Genomic DNA, 18,127 nt, shown 5'->3' with positions numbered 1-18,127 from the left:
TGTACTACTTTGTAAGGCTTTGTCGAATAATTAATATAAAAAAGGGTTGTGTACATCGTTTTGATGTTGAGGCCGGGGGTTTCTACATCCTTTCTGGAAAATTAAAGGAAAAAATGGATATCTGATTTGATCCCGGGGAGGGGGTGGGGGTGGGGGGAAGGTGGAGTATAATGACATTTCTTTTGAGGAGACAAACACTTTGCCCTATGTATTCTAGGAAAAATCTTTTTCCCTATCACCTTAATTAAGAAGATTTTACAGGTTACAAAAGCAATCGATGAATAGTCAAGACATTGTTTCTACTCTTGGGGCCTCAAATATCTTGTATGCTTAGCGCCCGCAACAACCCAAAGATTGGCCTCGGGCTTTATCTTACTAGTGGTAATGAACTAATGATTGACATTGTTTTTTAGATAGGTTTGACATGTTTCATTTCTTACAAGACCTACTCAATTTACTACTTATCTCAAAAGTCGGGCATCTAGCCCCCCCCACCCCCCGAAGGCAGACATATACGAAAGGCGCCATTTTGACTCTAGCTCTTTGAACCCCCCCCCCCCCCCAATATCGCAAATTTAGTACGAGATGAACATGTATATTGTGTTGTATGACATGTTTAATTTATTGTTTCTCTTTTTAGAAATTTTCTGTTGAAACAAGTTTTTGGAACGTGAGGTAGAACAACGGTTGTAACTGGATACACATATGTGTGTCCCTAAGAATTTTCAGGGTCTTCCCAAGTAAAATGCTATCTTCATTTTCAATCCTACAAATATCCCCATTTAACTTTGAGATCTCGACAACTGTGATTTGCTAAGTAAACATTGAATCGCTCTTGGGTACCACCTTCAATATATCATGATTCAGGAAAAACAATCACAACTCTGATAGTGGATTATCAAACATTGCTAAATTGAATGAGTACATATATGGAAAACCATGACCACGTTCTCTATTAGAAAAACTCAATTTGCGCGAAGCCAATGCTTAACATATGTGGTTCTCTTGAGTTTAAAAACGGACACAGCATATACAATACAAGAATTGATCGTGACACGTTTTCAATTAGAATCTCTTTACCTCCGAGTGATACTTATTTCTCCTTACAGTGAAAGCGACTTTCATTCACCCTTTATGGAAAGTTCGGAACGAAGCAATCATTTTAGGCCCTCTCTGATTCGCAAGATTGTAGAAATACATAAATGCGGTTTCACGCCCATTCAAATCCTGCAGAATCTGAGTTTGTTTAATCTCATTTGATTTTTTCCGCAAAAAAGATTCTTTTGAATTTACAAATTGTGTACAGAAAACAATTACGTACAATTCGAAGGTCTTTGCCTGCAAAAATAAAATAGTAAAATAACCGAAGTTCTTGTCCAAAATCCGGCCCACGCTTTCCACTTGGCGGCTCCCAATCGCCGCCAAATCCCAACCTCGCCGCCCCCTCCTGCCTCAACCTCAACCCCAACCTCAACCCGCGTGCGTGTTCAAGGTTGACGCCATGAAGTAATCAATCAATGCTCTCCGGCGGTCGCCATCCCCGATTTCGTTTCTTGGCACCCCGGACGAGCATATTCCATATCCCCCGCCCCCTTCCTGCTTTGACCCATCTTTATTTACCGGCCACGAAATCGAACAAGCGATCCCATTCCCGTCCCCGGAGTGCAACCTCCAGGAAGGAAGCCAAGAACCAGGGCGCGGAGCAGAGGAGGAGGAGGAGAGCCCCGCGGGAATGAGGCTGGCGGACCGGATCGGCGCGGCGGCCCTGGCCGTCGCCTGCGCCGTCCTGCTGCTGGGCGTCGCCTGCCGGGCCGGCCAGACCAGCGACTACCGGCGGCTGCTCGGCCAGGCCATCGACATGCCGCTCGACGCCGACGTCTTCCGCGCTCCGCCCGGCCACAATGCGCCGCAGCAGGTGACTGCACACTGCCCTTGTGCCTCCTTGTTACACTGCCATGTGTTTAGGCTACAGTCTGCGTTTGGCGAACAGTTGACTGGACTGCTGCTAATTGCAAGCATGAGATGGATAGTACTACTGTGGATTCGTTTGTTCTTATATGCTCCCTCCGTTCACAAATATATAAGCTGTTCTGACTTTTTCTGAATCGGATGTATATAGACATGTTTCAGTGTGTTTGTCCACTCAGTTCAGTCCTTATGTAGTCCAGACTGAAATATCCAAAACATCTCATATTTGTGAACAAAGGAAGTACTCCCTCTGTAAAGAAACATAAACGCTCTTATATTTCTTTAGGGAGTAGCTGTTACTTGCCCGATACCATGATACAGCCAAAATCTTTCTGGAAGAATCCAAAACTTGAGGTTGATTGGTTTTTCAGTACTTGTGTTCTCCTCCTCCAAGTCATATGTTCCTCTTTTGTAAACTGGCATTTTCTACCTCCTAAATGGACTTATACATCGGCTCGCTTTTGTTTTTCGAAAAGGAAGGAGAGCCTCCCAGCCTCTGCATCCTCGGATGCACACATAGTTTGTCATCACTTTACTGGTGAGCCTTTTTGTGATATTTGATGGTGGATAGTCATCACCCTCGACCTATTGTTGTCTGTGGATTTCATATTTTTTTGATCTTACCAATTTTCTCATTGCCATACCCATAGGCATTATATTTATGAAAATTCGTATGGTTCCTTTGTGTTTGGCCGTTGGCACAGTTGCGCTTCAACAAGTTCAGTTTTCAATCCATTAACTGTGCATTTTCAGTATCCAGTGTAAACCAGCCTCTCCATGAAAACTTCTTCAAAAACATGTGTAAATGCAACCACTGTTTTCTGTTTCATTGACCTATGCCATGCTTGCAAAACATGTACAGCTCCCAATTAACCGCATGGTCTCGAAACAGTTTCCAGTTAACTCAATGATCGCATGACAGATTTTCAGTCTACTCTGATACTCTATGGATGGGTCCAGTGGCTTCCAATTATGTGGTGTGCTTTTTGAGCTACTTCCCACACTTACTTAATGCCACTCCACAGTTTAACCTCACAAATCAGCGATCTTGGTTTACAGTTGTTTTTATCTTATCTTTACTTTAATCAGTTCTAAAGACAACTTTGGGGCTAGTCTGCCATCATATATTTCTGTTCGACCGTTTGCTTATTGGTTGTGGAAGCCCTTTTTAAGAACTTCTTTATTCTTAGTCTTACTCCACAGAATTAAACACCATGACACCTTTTCCATGACAAGAACTTCTTCGATCTTACTTTATCTTAGTTCACCATTTTAAAATTCGGTGCCTTTTCCATGATACTGATGTGTGTTATTTGTTACTCCATATAGTAACTTAACATCGCTGTTGCATAAACAAGTAGCACAAAACGTACCCATGCTCCGTGGTATATTCTCCACTCTCGTACTGATTGATGAGACGCTCTAACAGGTTCATATCACACAAGGCAACCAAGAAGGTACAGCCATGATTATCTCATGGGTGACAACAGTCGAACCTGGATCAAGCACAGTGCTTTACGGGACTTCAGAAGATAATCTCAACTGTTCTGCACAGGGAAAGCATTTGCAGTATACGTTCTACAAATATACTTCGGGATACATTCATCATTGTACAATCAAGAAGCTGGAGGTTACCAGCCCGTCAAACATTTGATGCTTATGTTTTATGAAGGCTGGAATCTTGATTCAAGACTTAATTATGGCTTTGTTGCAGTTTGACACAAAGTATTACTATGCTGTTGGAACTGAAGAGACGCTGAGGAAGTTTTGGTTCAGGACCCCTCCAAAAAGTGGCCCAGATGTTCCATATACATTTGGTCTGATAGGTATTGTCAGATTTGCTCAGAATACAACTTGCATGCTCATGTCTGAACTCCAACATAACTTTACTACTGTTGTTTATGAGTAATATTACTGAGAATTTTATTATCGTGTTTAGGTGATCTCGGCCAGAGTTTTGACTCGAATGTCACGCTCGCTCATTACGAGTCCAATTCAAAAGCCCAGGCAGTGCTTTTCGTCGGGGACCTGACATATGCAGATAATTACCCATATCATGATAATACAAGGTGGGATACGTGGGCAAGATTTGTAGAGCGGAATCTTGCATACCAGCCTTGGATCTGGACAGCTGGAAACCATGAGATAGATTTTGCTCCTGAACTTGTATGGACAGTTCTTTCTCATACTTTATTTGCATTTCTTTATATTTCAGTGAATGCTTTTACAGTTCAAGTAGAAGTACTAAGTAGCAAAAAACAATTCAGTGGAGCTATGCTATATACATGTAACTGTTAACTGAATTACACCATGATATTAGAATTCATTTAATTATTCATATTGCTAGTTTAAAAAGAAAGAATATTACATGTATTTGCAGGGCGAAACGAAGCCATTCAAGCCATACAGCAGCAGGTATCACACACCATATAAGGCTTCCGGTAGCACAGCACCTTACTGGTATTCCATCAAAAGAGCCTCAGCCTATATCATTGTCCTAGCATCATACTCTGCATACGGTATGTTATGTTATGTTCTTCTGAATCTGTGTTTTAGCAAGTTCAGCACATACTAGTGCGGAATGTACGGCATATTTGCAGATAATCCAGTTCCAAAGCTGAAGCTGAAGGTGAATTGACTGCTCTGTTGCTTCTTTCCTAGGAAAATACACCCCTCAGTACAAGTGGCTTGAATCCGAGTTCCCCAAGGTGAACAGGAGCGAGACGCCATGGCTGATCGTTCTGATGCACGCCCCGTGGTACAACAGCTACAACTACCATTACATGGAAGGTGAAAGCATGAGAGTGATGTACGAGCCGTGGTTTGTGAAGTACAAAGTCGATCTCGTGTTTGCAGGGCATGTCCACGCTTACGAACGGACAGTAAGTCGGCTAATCCTCCTCAAAGCTTGCTTGCTATTACTATCTTTGTTTACATTCGAAGTTATTCTCCAAGGACCAAGGATACTTATCATTTTGTTGGACGTGGTTTCATATGAAACTGGAGCTATTTTTGGTGCATTCCATTGTGTTTCAGTGACTCGGAATATTTCTCTCCCACAGCTCTTTATATTATACAGTATCTGTTTATTTGCATCCAGTCATGGCTGCGTCAGTTCAGTGCGCTAGCTTCGTTCTTCTGCTTAAGAGTAGCAGCTCAGTCCTGACCTCCTTACACACAGCTTGCTTTGCTCTGTGGTTGCAGCATAGGATTTCAAACGTTGCATACAACATCATAAATGGGCTGTGCTCTCCGATCCCGGACCAGTCGGCGCCGGTCTACATAACCATCGGCGACGGGGGGAACCAAGAAGGGCTGGCCACCAAGTAAGATCGAACGGAACTTACATCCTCCAATCAGTGATCCAAGAGAAGTATTTTGGAATAGCCATATTAGTAACCCCGGCTTGCTTTGTTTGTGGGGATCGATGGTGCAGCATGTCGGAGCCGCAGCCGAGCTACTCGGCCTTCAGGGAGGCGAGCTTCGGGCACGCCATCCTCGACATCAAGAACCGGACGCACGCCTACTACGCCTGGCACCGCAACCAGGACGGCGCCGCCGTGGCGGCCGACGCCCTCTGGTTCACCAACAGGTACTGGATGCCCACGGACGACTCCGTCCACGATGCCTGAAAGAAACGGTGGGGATGGTCCACGCTTCCACTTGTTGAATAAGCATCGCCTCCAGAGCCTACAACCACAAGAGTACTACGGGGTTAGAGTCGCTGCTCAATCTGTACCCCAAAACTGTGTGTAGAGAGGAGAAGTTGCCGTGCGGGTGCGTGCAGCTGAAGGTCATTGCATGCGAGACGAGTGAGCAAGGCACGCACCGTGTGGGTTGTATCAGCCCATTCTTGTATGCGCACCAGTGACGACTTGATTTGGAGGCACATCGTATGTTGTGCTTTGGGACGAGCACACGTGAAACGAAAATAGACGCACGTAGATGGTGGAGTTCTCTTCTTCTTTTGATGGTGCAAGACAGGAGCTTCGCCGATTTCATTATAAAATGAAAAAAAGAACGGAAAATCTAATTACCAGTGACGACTTGATTTGGAGGCACATCGTACGACGGCTGCGGAAGCATGCATGCATTACGTTCTTTTCATCATGCATGCAATGATTCATCTTTAAATGATCGAAATTCAAAAAAAATTATCTCTTAAATCATTAATTCGATCGACGATCCGTTTTCTTCGTTGACTTTGTTTCGATAAAATCATCAAAACTAGATCCCATGTCGACATGTTTCGACAACTTTTTTTTTACTCATACTTACCACATTTGTTGCACTTGTCATATTAGTAAGTACTTACTTGTCTGATAAAGAATAACTTAATCGCCATATTTTTTGGAAATTGCATATAAATATGACATCTCGACATAATCAAACTAGCAAACACAAACAACTTTTTATAGACGATTACGCGCGGAAATATGACAACTCAACATATTTAAAACCGATGACCACAAGAAATCTTTTTTGATCATCATTTGTAAATATGACAACTCGGCATAGTTAAACTAACAAGCACACATAATAGTTTTCTGGCAAAGTTGTATGTAAATACGATAAGTTAGCATATTTAAATTGACAAACACAACCTATTACATGCTTCTTTATATCATGCATAATAGAAACTGCTACAGGGCTTTATACGAAACAGCATTAAAAAAAATCAATCAAGTTATTTTTTTTAGACAAGTAAGTGGTTAATTATATGTCAAGTGAGGTCAAAAAATATGGCAAGTATGAACCGAAAAAAATAATTGTCAAAACATGTCGATATGGGATATAGTTTCGAAGAACTTGTCGCAAGAAAGTCAATGGTAAAAACGGATCATCGATTGAATTAACGGTTTTGTAGATAAAACTTTTTAAATTTTAAACATCAAAGGAAATCGGGCTCAGCCGACTGTTTAAAGAGCCGCCGCATGGGAGAGCACATATGCGGCGCCGCTTCCTAGTCAATCCCATAAAAGAATACAGAGTTATCCGGTATATCTCTACCTAATCTCAACCTCAACTCATCATCATCATCATCAACCTAATAAAACACGATCTGTTTTTTGTCGTCCGTCATTCAAGTTATTCACAAAGTTGGCAAAAAGTATCCATCAATGCCACAAAACGTTTCACATATGGTAATCCCGTCTGGGCCGGCCGAGCCAGTAGGGACCTTGTGCTTTGGGCGTTGTGAGAAGACGCAGAGCGCCAGTTTGGGCCCGCACATGTCCGGATGGCCTGTTTTTCATTTTTTTCCCGTTTCTTGTATTTCTTACATTTTCATCTTTATTTATTTACTTTAAATAATTTAGGATTTTAAAAAAGTTCCGAAAAGAATATGATTTAAAATGTGTATGTATTAAAAAGAAGTTCATGATTTTTTTAGAAAATGTATGCATATCTGATTTTTTACAACATTGAAAGAAAATGTTTGACATATTATTAAATGTTCATATTTTTTAACAAATAGTGTATTGAATTTTGTAATCAAATTAAATAAATTTTCACCAATTAAAAAAATGTTCATCAATGGAATAATATCCTAAAAATTCTAAAACTGTTCATGACTTAACAATGGTTTATCCATTCAGAAAATGATCATGCATTTAGACAAATATATTTCTTAAATTTAAAAAATGCTAGTTAAATAAAAAAAATCATGGATTTCCAAAATTATTTCACCAATTTCCAAAAAAAAAATCAGTTCATGAAATGCTCGCCGATTCAAGAAATATGTCTAATTTTTTTGACAATTTTAAAAAATGTCTCCGAATAGTATTAAATATTCATGAATTCAAAAAATATTATTGATTTTCGAAAATGGTCATGAATTTATAAGTGCTCAGGAATTTAAAAAATGTTCACACTTTCAAATATGTGCATGAGTTTAAAAAAAGTCCATGATTTCATGAAATTAAAAGTGACAGTGTATCTCGGTGATGCAGCAAAATTATTCATGGCAATTGCAAATTATATTTTTTTTCTCCCGCTGCGACGCACAACCCCTTTTGCTATAATAGTAAAGCACAAACTGTTTCTGATGATCCGTCATTCAAATTACCCTAAAGTTATCGATAATTATCCACCATGTCTTCGGTAAGTGGGAAAAAATGGTTCACAGCGGAGAATCCCCGCATAGACCGGCCCATGCAGTAGCTGTCCTATACTGTGCTTTGCATACTAGGAGAAGACACATAGCTCCTGGTCGGCCTGGCCCATGTCCGGTCGGCCTTTATTTTCTGTTCTCCTTTTTATCTTTTTTTTCTGCTTTAAATAATTTGAGAATTCAAAAAAGTTTCAAAAATAAAAAAACTAAGAATTTTAAATAAAATGTGCAATAACTCATACATGTTTGCGGGTTCGGAAAATGTTCGCTAGTTTAAAATATTTTTTTGCAATTTTAAAAACAAATGTTTAAAAACTCAAAAAACATTCATGATATTTGTAAAAGTTAGGATATTAAAAATGTTAATAAATTAAAAAAATGCCGATTCAAGGAATTTTCATGAACTGAAACAAATCCTAAAAATTCAAAAACTGTTCGTGACTTACAAAATAGTTTATTAATTCATAAAATCTTCACCGATTCAAAAAATGATCATGCATTTCAAAAAATGTTCATGAATTTCAAAAATTACTTGCCGATTCAACAAAACTTGTTTAAGAAATGCTTACAATTTAAAGAAAATGTTTGCAAATAGTATAAAATATTCATAGTTTCATAAAAATTTCAAAAATCTGTAAAAATCTGCACGAATCTGAAACAAATTCAAGATTTCAAATATGTTCATGAGTTTATTTTTTCATGATTTTTAAAAATTGTTCACAATTTCACAAAAATGAGAATGATAGTGTATTTGTGTGATGCAGCAAAACTATGATTATGGTCATTGAAGATTATGATTTTTTTTTCCGGTTGCAAGGCACATACCATTTTGCTAGTGAGGGAAAAGATAGTAAAAATGACCTAGTTTATGAGGAAAAATAAGCTAAACAATACAATGCCCAAAAATATGTGAGAACAAAGAAAATTAGAAAAGGACACTAAAGGTGAGGATGGGGACTAGCAAAGCAGACACACGACATCAAGGAATATCGGGAGTGCCAAGGCCAAAAGGAACAAATGAAACTCCATAGAAACCGAAAGGACTCTTTCACACCGAGCCATGGCACCGCTTGTGTTGTGCATTGAGGTATCATGGACTAACATTATTATGTGGAATACATCCTGCAAGGTCTAATTTCTACTTCCCAATGCCCCCAAGCTTTTAGTGCCTCGATCTTGTGATGAGAGTAGTTTTTTGTACAGGTTCATATAAGCCTTCATCTTGAGCTTAACATCCTCCCTTTTGCTCACTTTAGGTAATTTGCCAAAAGCATCCAAAAACCTATCCTCGACACGCTTGGTCGTTGGGATGTTGGTGCAAAGCACCATAGGGTCGTTATCATGGACTTGGCTCCATCGCCAAGGGACACACGCATCACATATACTAAGGTGAATCATATCCTTTATGTGTGTCTACTTGGCTCTCTCTTGGACTGTATATTACTTGACCCTCCTGCCTCATGCATACATAGGTTTGAGCCGAGCAACACACATGTTGAGAAGGAGTGCAAGCACAAGAGTACAACGACACCATCCACGGGGGAAGCATGGAAGAGAAGGAATAAGAAACACTAAGAAAATTACAGGAGACCCTGGAACCTGCGACCATCGCCTCAGATATTTCAGCTCCCAGAACTTTTGGCCTCGTCTACACAAACACTCGCATTACTTCTTGGAATCCCGAAGCCTACCCGAAACATCCGACCCTCGAAACTTTCGACCCGTGTCTCCATGAAGTAAATTGGGCTCGACCCGTGTACCTTTCTATTCCTCACTTACCCCTTCGGGGGAGGACTATATATACCTCCTCACTACCACCTTCATTATAGGGTTAGAAAAGACTAGAACTAAAATTATTGAGCTCTCCTCATCTATCTCCCCTTTGTGGGATTTATCTTCCCTAGAGGAATCAAGGCCTCCTCTTGAGGAGAAGACTCGAAAGGAGCACAAGACCTCCATAGTAGTAGATTCCTTTAGGAATATAAATACCTTCACTTTTTTGAGAAAATGATCCGAGTCTATTATCGAAGTTTATCGAAAGTACAAAGCACCTCAAACATAATGAAATTTATAATGAGATTCTAAGACCAACAACTACCGCCGACAGAATGAGTCGCTCCCCTACTGAAGCCGGTGACGGGGATATAGCCCCCGGGTAGGGTCATAGGTCTGACCAATACGTCCTACCCAAGGGCACCTCATTATTAGTTTAAGGACTACAAGGGAAATTCCTACTGGATCGTGACAACATCTAAATCCACTCGGATGACAGTCAACCACTTGGCCGTATGACTCACTCGGTCATGCAAATACCAACAGTCGGCAAGACATCTGTAGTGGGCTGACATTATGGCATCAATGCCCCATCTTGTAACATAAGAGGTGAGGAGGTGTCGCACTCTATATAAGCCACCCCCCTCCACATAGCTAGAGACATCTTCTTCTTCTCCTCCTTCGGGCTCATTCTTTCCCTCGAGCTCTGGCTCTCTCTCTCTACACCATGTAACTCATGTCCATGACAGATAAAACAAAGCCTCTCCGGAGCACGAGACGTAGGGTTGTTATCTCCACTGTGAGAGGTCTGAACTCGCTAAAACCATCGTGTCACCCATGTGCATCTTGATAGATCATGCTCCGTTATCCTACCCTCTTTCTATTGTCGGAATGGTTACCACGACATTTGGCGCCCACCATGGGGCGTGGCGTCTATCGAGCCATGATGCATATGGTTATTTCTTCAGCCACTGGCGGCAGATCGATTCCCGTTGGTGCCCTCTATTCAGTTTCATCTTCATGATTTAACACCTTTGTTTTGTACTGTTCATCTCCAAGACAAACGAAGCATCAGGGAAACAAACATCCATTCAAGCACATACAAGAAGAATCATCGAACTTCAGCAAGAGCGGCGTGAGATCAGGAAGCCGATCACATCTCCATGCATGGCCACCGGCACCGTCTGCCTCATCGTCGTCACACACGGCCTTCGACACCATTCGCCACGTCGTCAACTCCGGTCTCATGTTCTCGGCCACTCGACAGCGACCTCCGTGGTGCAGGCGCAGGCTCGACATGGAGCAGGCTCCAAGCTCTGCACCAAGCATAGACACCCACTGGTGTCGGCCACCGGCACCGTCTGCCTCATCGTCGTCACACACGGCCTTCGACACCATTCGCCACGTCGTCGACTCTGGTCTCGTGTTCTCGGCCACTCGACAGCGACCTCCGTGGTGCAGGCGCAGGCTCGACATGGAGCAGGCTCCGAGCTCTGCACCAAGCATAGACACCCACTGGTGTCGGCCACCGGCACCGTCTGCCTCATCGTCGTCACACACGGCCTTCGACACCATTCGCCTCGTCGTCGACTCCGGTCTCGTGTTCTCGGCCACTCGACAGCGACCTCCGTGGTGCAGGCGCAGGCTCGACATGGAGCAGGCTCCGAGCTCTGCACCAAGCATGGACACCAGCATCATTCGCCCCACCGTCGAGTCCGCCCTTGTATTCTCTGCTGCTTGGGAGCGACCTTCGCGGTGGAGGCGAAGGCCCGCAGCGCCCCTTCCTCTGGCGTCAATTGCTGGTGGTCATCTGTATGACGGGTGCGTGCTGCAGCCGTGACGTACTAACATCCTCGACCCGCTATCAATACCAGGTAGCCACCTCCTTGAGCCATAACTGCTTGCAGGAAATAAGGAAATCGAAGGACGGCTCCCACCAGTGGGAAACTCCGCTGACACCGCTTTGTCGAGGTATAATCGCCTCATTAAGTGCCATCAATTAAACATTTTTCGCATCAGTTAACTGTGCATGCATGCATGCATAACCGCCCGTCATCATGGGTATGCCTTAATTATCCGTCATCATGCATAACCAGATTATGTGTGGTCCGTAATCCCAAAAATAGAATCGAACAGAAACAAAAATATTTGTAGCTGTGCTTGCTACTAACTTACATGACACCGCTTTGTGGAGATGAATTTTGCATACAGATGACCAACATGCAGTGACTCGGTCGTCCTACATGTTGTCGCTCGGTCGGACGCGTCGTCATCACTCGGCCGCTCTGCGCACCGTCACTCAGTCGGACACACGTCGTCAGCACTCGACCGCCCCGTGTGCCATCACTCAGTCGGACACGTGGTCATCACTCAGCGGTCCTACATATCGTCGCTCGGACGGACGCGTCGTCATCACTCGGCCGCTCTGCGCACCGTCGCTCAGTCGGACACGCATCGTCCGCACTCGGCCGCCCCACACGTCGTCACTCAGTCGGACGCGTCGTCATCACTCGGCCGCCCTACATGCTGTCACTCAGTCGGACGCGTCGTCAGCGCTCGGCCGCCCTGCGCGCCGTCCCTCACTCGGATCCGTCATCAGCACTCGGTAGCTTCGCGCATCGTCAGTCAGCAAGACAAGCCATCCTCACTCGGCTGGAGACTCCTTCGTCACTCGACAGCTCCGCGTGCCACCACTCGATTGGACGCTCCTTCGTCACTCGGCAGCTTCGCGTGTCGTCACTCGGCTGGAGGCTCCTTCGTCACCTGGTTGCTCTACGCGTCGTCACTCGGTCGCCCCGCATGTCGCCACTCAGCTAGATGCGTCTTCATCGCTTGACCGCCCAACACGTCGCCACTTAGCCGGACGTGTCTACTTCGCTCGACCGCCCCGCGCGTCGTCAGGCAGCTAAGTCATTTTTTCACAGACTGCATTCTATTAAATAATCGTTTCTACATTACCGAGTGTTGAGGAAGTCGCACATGACGTTCACTCGGAGGCCACGCCACTGAGTGTACCTCTGCACTCGGTTGTTTATTTTTATGTGGGCACACTTCACTTCCGCTTCGTTTGGGTCCAGTACTCAAACGAGTTCAGCCGAATCCTTCACTCTTTTAGACTCTTGATGGTTCCGAACCAGCAATCACGTGGCACACCCAGCGGGTGTCTATGGGTGCAATTTACACAAACTATTTCAGAAAATATCATATTACTTTGATAATTTTTTATGCTGGCTTGTGCTATTTTTCATACACAGGTTACTCGACGCATCCGTGCGCCATCCTCGTCGTTGCTCAGGCTCAGTCGCCGCAACGATCATTCATGCGTTTTCACGTGTTCGGAAGCCCTTTCAATGGCGTAGTGGACACGGCCTCCCCGCGTGCCGTCGGTGGGTCGGACGCCTCCTCGACATACATCACTTGGCCGCCCCGCGCGTTGTCACTCAGCCAGAATCGTCTACCTCACTCGGATGCCATGCGCATCGCCACTCCGTGTGGCACGTCTTAATCATTCGGCTGCCCCGCGCGCCACCGCTCAGCTTAGCTGTGATTCTATATCGCCTAAGTTAAAACTACTCTGAGTGCGGACATGCTCCGCACTTGGGAACTTAGCTGCGACTCTGTATCGCCTAAGTTAAAAACTACTCCGAGTGCGGACATGCTTCACACTCGGGGGCTTAGCTGCGACTCCGTATCGCCTAAGTTAAAAACAACTCTGAGTGCGGACATGCTCCACACTCGGGGGCTTAGCTGCGATTCTGTATCGTCTAAGTTAAAACTACTCCGAGTGCGGACATGCTCCACACTCGGGGGCTTAGATGTGACTCCGTATCGCCTAAGTTAAAAACAACTCTGAGTGCGGACATGCTCCGCACTCGGGGGCTTAGCTACGACTCCGTATCGCCTAAGTTAAAAACTACTCCGAGTGCGGACATGCTTCACACTCGGGGGCCTAGCTGCGACTCCGTATCGCCTAAGTTAAAAACAACTCTGAGTGCGGACATGCTCCGCACTCGGGGGGCTTAGCTGCGACTCCGTATCGCCTAAGTTAAAAACTACTCCGAGTGCGGACATGCTTCACACTCGGGGGCTTAGCTGCGACTCCGTATCGCCTAAGTTAAAAAACAACTCTGAGTGCGGACATGCTCCACACTCGGGGGGCTTAGCTGCGATTCTGTATCGCCTAAGTTAAAACTACTCCGAGTGCGGACATGCTCCACACTCGGGGGCTTAGCTGTGACTCCGTATCACCTAAGTTAAAAACAACTCTAAGTGCGGACATGCTCCGCACTCGGAGGCTTAGCTGCGACTCTGTATCGCCTAAGTTAAAACTACTCCGAGTACAGACACGCTCCACACTCGGGAACTTAGCTGCGACCCCGTATCGCCTAAGTTAAAAAATACACTCGGAGACTTGACTTTGATCCAGAAATCATATAATGCAGATTCAACAAACATTCAACATGACAAGCACTGGAAGTCTTAAACCCTCTGCCAGACTCATCTAGTCCGACAGAGGCTCGGGGACTACACCCAGTGGGTGCACTGAGCGTGCCCCCACAGGAAGAGAAATACAAAAAAGAAACATTCTGCTTGGTCAGGTCCACCAACAACATTCAAGTTCAACAGATTCAACAGACTCCAACCGACTACCAACAATCAGTTAGGGTCTCAAGATCATGTTGGTCACTCGGATCTACTTCAATTCTTAAGTTCACTTGGACATACTACCCAGCAGAATCGATCAGGGCGAATGATGGATACTTCAATCGACCCACAGTTCTGTAAGGCCCTGAAGCACGTTCAAGTTTGGTCTGCGGCTACAAGATTTACATCGACACCTTCACCACTCGGACCCTGATCCATTCGGGGGCTAATGACGGGGATATAGCCCCCGGGTAGGGTCATAGGTCTGACCAATACGTCCTACCCAAGGGCACCTCATTATTAGTTTAAGGGCTACAAGGGAAATTCCTACTGGATCGTGACAACATCTAAATCCACTCGGATGACAGTCAACCACTCGGCCGTATGACTCACTCGGTCATGCAAATACCAACAGTCGGCAAGACATCTGTAGTGGGCTGACATTATGGCATCAATGCCCATCTTGTAACATAAGAGGTGAGGAGGTGGCGCACTCTATATAAGCCACCCCCCCTCCACATAGCTAGAGACATCTTCTTCTTCTCCTCCTTCGGGCTCATTCTTTCCCTCGAGCTCTGGCTCTCTCTCTACACCATGTAACTCATGTCCATGACAGATAAAACAAAGCCTCTCCGGAGCACGAGACGTAGGGTTGTTATCTCCACTGTGAGAGGCCTGAACTCGCTAAAACCATCGTGTCACCCATGTGCATCTTGATAGATCATGCTCCGTTATCCTACCCTCTTTCTATTGTCGGAATCGTTACCACGACAACCGGCTTGACGTGATCAATGACAAGCTAAAAGTCTTGGTGCACGTGCCCTATAGACTAGTGATTTGTAGTTGCAGTCATCACCATTGAAACCTTGATTATATTTGAAGCAGCCGACACCAACTCTCACCACGTGACGAGAAACCCTAACCTCTCTGTCCCAAGGAGTCGGTGGCAATCTACGCCGGAGATCCATCGACTACGTCGAAATGGATGAACTCGAGGAAGAGGGGTGTGTGGAAGACAAACTCAAAGAAGAAACGTCGCCATCCATCCGAGCGCCACACATGCGAGGACTAAAAAACCTTAACCTAAACTACTAACCGGAGCAGAGGCATCGGGATTCCCCTCCCTGCCACTGGTCGCCGAAGCGGCAGGTAGAGGGGAAGTGAATCCACGGGTTCGCCGTTAAAGTCTAGAGGAAAGAGCTTTCCTGTTTTTGAGGGACAAGGGATGAAAAGCTAAAGACGTAGCTATCAAGACCTTATTTGTGGAGAAGAAATGCTTCATAGAAGCATTAAGACCTCCTTGTCCAAGGACTTGGGGAATAGTCGTATATTTGTTTCATATCTTTCTTTGGATGGTTTGGTTCAAGGATCTATTTGTGTGTATCTTTATTTGCATCCATGTATGTGTGATTTGAGTGTTTCCCCTTGACACGTCCATTTTGCATCATGTTTTGCTACTATTATTTACTAGCAAAAGGCCCGTGCGTTGCAACGGATTTTTTCTTCCTAATTTCCAATGAAGATGACCATATTTTACTGCATCACTCAGATACACTATCACTCTTAATTTCGTGAAATCATGAATAATTTAGAAATCATAACATTTTCTAAAAATCATGAACATATTTAAAATCATGAATATTTTTTATCACTTATAGGTGATATTTGACAATGGGTTAAGGTGACAATTAAGCGACAATTTTGCGAGATGGCCTTTGTGAAAAAATAACATGTTAAATTTGAAATTGAGGTTTGAAAGATATGAATATTTTAAAAAATACTTTAATCTGTAAAATATTTGGGGTTTGAGAAAAGGCTAGAAAAAATGGGGAGTACCTTGGGTCAAACCTAGGTCTCTCGGACGGGATTGATACGGCGTAGCCAACAGGCTGGCTAGTGCCCTTGTGTAGTCAAATGGCATAGCGGTTGATGAACCAGAAGCTAGCGGCGGCGATTTAAGGGAAAAAACGAATTGTGTTTCACTTATTAATGGCATTGGTGGGTAATTTTCATCAACTTTAAGGGCAATGTTTATGACGTACGGGCAGAAGTTATCCTTGCTTTATTAATAGGTATAGATATGCAGGAAAAACAAACAACCGGTAATTTCGTCACCCCGGTGACGTAAGGCGATTAACGAGGCAACAAATAGAAGAGAAAAGGTGCATGAACCGGAAGCAGGAGGTGGGGGATGATGGAAGCAAGGCGAAAGGAACGGCGGCGAGGGGACGTACATGGACCTGCCTTGCTCACCCGAACGGAAAGGAGGAGGAACCGGTAGCGCCGAGGCCGGAGAAACTTCATACTGGTACCACTTGGCAACGTCTGAACGGCAAACACCTTCAGGATCTGCATGTTGATCTTAGCACATTTTCCTCTTTCCAAAAGACCCAGATTTAAAGCATCTCAAACATAATACTGTAGAAATTACACAGAGGTCTTTCAATCACCGAACAACACCATGCCATGAGGACCTGCACCCCGGAGCCGTGGTCATCGTTGTTGAACTCTTGAATCAAGCCGAAGAACCTGCCACCAAATATCATCCTCACGTATGCATAACAAAAAACAAAACAAAAAACTCGTCATCCCGAGGAGCCGACTTTTGAGCTATGTATAATCCGTCCCCGCGAACAAATTCAAAGAGGATCGAAGCCCGCCGAAGCTGAGGCACCAGGATTCTCCTTCACGCCACCAGCCCGCCAGAGCAAATCCACAGTCCTGCTGATGAAGATCAACAGGAGAAAGGCTTGCCCTAGGAGCCTTGCAAGAAGGGAAACACATGATCTTACAACAATTTAACGTACAATAGAACCTGCTTGAGATCATTTGGAGAAGAATTTCACATGATTATCCGTATGGCTGTTCCCCAAGCACACAACATACACCAGGTGTTGTTTCAATCAACTCTACAACTTCAACAAAATTCAGAGCAGAAAATACATTTCAGGCAGTTGTCAAGGATGTTCATCTCAGTGGTGGTGGCATCAAGCAACAGATATCACACGCATTTAGACACAGTACAAGGAACGTAACAATTCATAAAATCATAAGGTTCCAGTTATGTAAAAACGCATAGAACTTGGAACGGAAACAAATTTTATTTATCCCAGGATGATTCCAAAGGTTACAACACTCGACCACACGCCTGCAAAAATCGGGGATCTGGAGAGAAAAAACAACCACACAAGGTTGTCATGGCAAGGGCTCTTTGATATGTTGCACCTTGCCAAGGCCAGATCCCCAGGGACCACAGGCAACCCCTACAGATGCTGCAGAAAAGCAACCATCCACCAACGACAACACACACGCACAACACACACACACACACTACATATCGTGAAGAGACTGAAATTGGAACAACAACACACTGAGACAGATCGTAGCACACACTGAGACTGAGTTCCATGAATATGCGTTTGAAGGAACCTTATTATAGAAAAAAATGAAATTGATCACATGCAAGAAGTACATCAGTTAGTAAACAAATCTGACATCAGAAAATTGTACCCTCCAGCTGGAAAGATGAATGAAAGAAAAGAAAACCTAAGAAGCAAACTAAAAGTGAACGGCAGACCAAACATATTTTTGATAAATGTATAAAAGAGAGACACCTTCACACCTTAGATT

At 44.3% G+C, this 18,127-nt stretch overlaps 1 protein-coding gene across 1 annotated transcript; it reads left to right on the top strand.

Moving 5' to 3' along the window:
• The first annotated feature begins 1,394 nt into the window (after positions 1–1,394).
• LOC123444552 (purple acid phosphatase 2) lies at positions 1,395–5,933 on the top strand. Its single transcript, XM_045121317.1, has 8 exons — positions 1,395–1,915; positions 3,398–3,598; positions 3,683–3,794; positions 3,908–4,134; positions 4,349–4,487; positions 4,630–4,850; positions 5,173–5,294; positions 5,405–5,933. Exons 1-8 carry the CDS (start codon positions 1,733–1,735, stop codon positions 5,598–5,600), a joined length of 1,401 nt encoding a protein of 466 aa, XP_044977252.1. The 5' UTR covers positions 1,395–1,732; the 3' UTR covers positions 5,601–5,933.
• The last annotated feature ends 12,194 nt before the right edge of the window (positions 5,934–18,127 follow it).

The sequence above is a fragment of the Hordeum vulgare genome, chromosome 3H, assembly GCF_904849725.1.
Source record: "Hordeum vulgare subsp. vulgare chromosome 3H, MorexV3_pseudomolecules_assembly, whole genome shotgun sequence".
Lineage (NCBI taxonomy): Eukaryota > Viridiplantae > Streptophyta > Magnoliopsida > Poales > Poaceae > Hordeum > Hordeum vulgare.
Note: the sequence above shows the minus strand (reverse complement) of the source record. Positions and strands in the feature narration are given on the sequence as shown.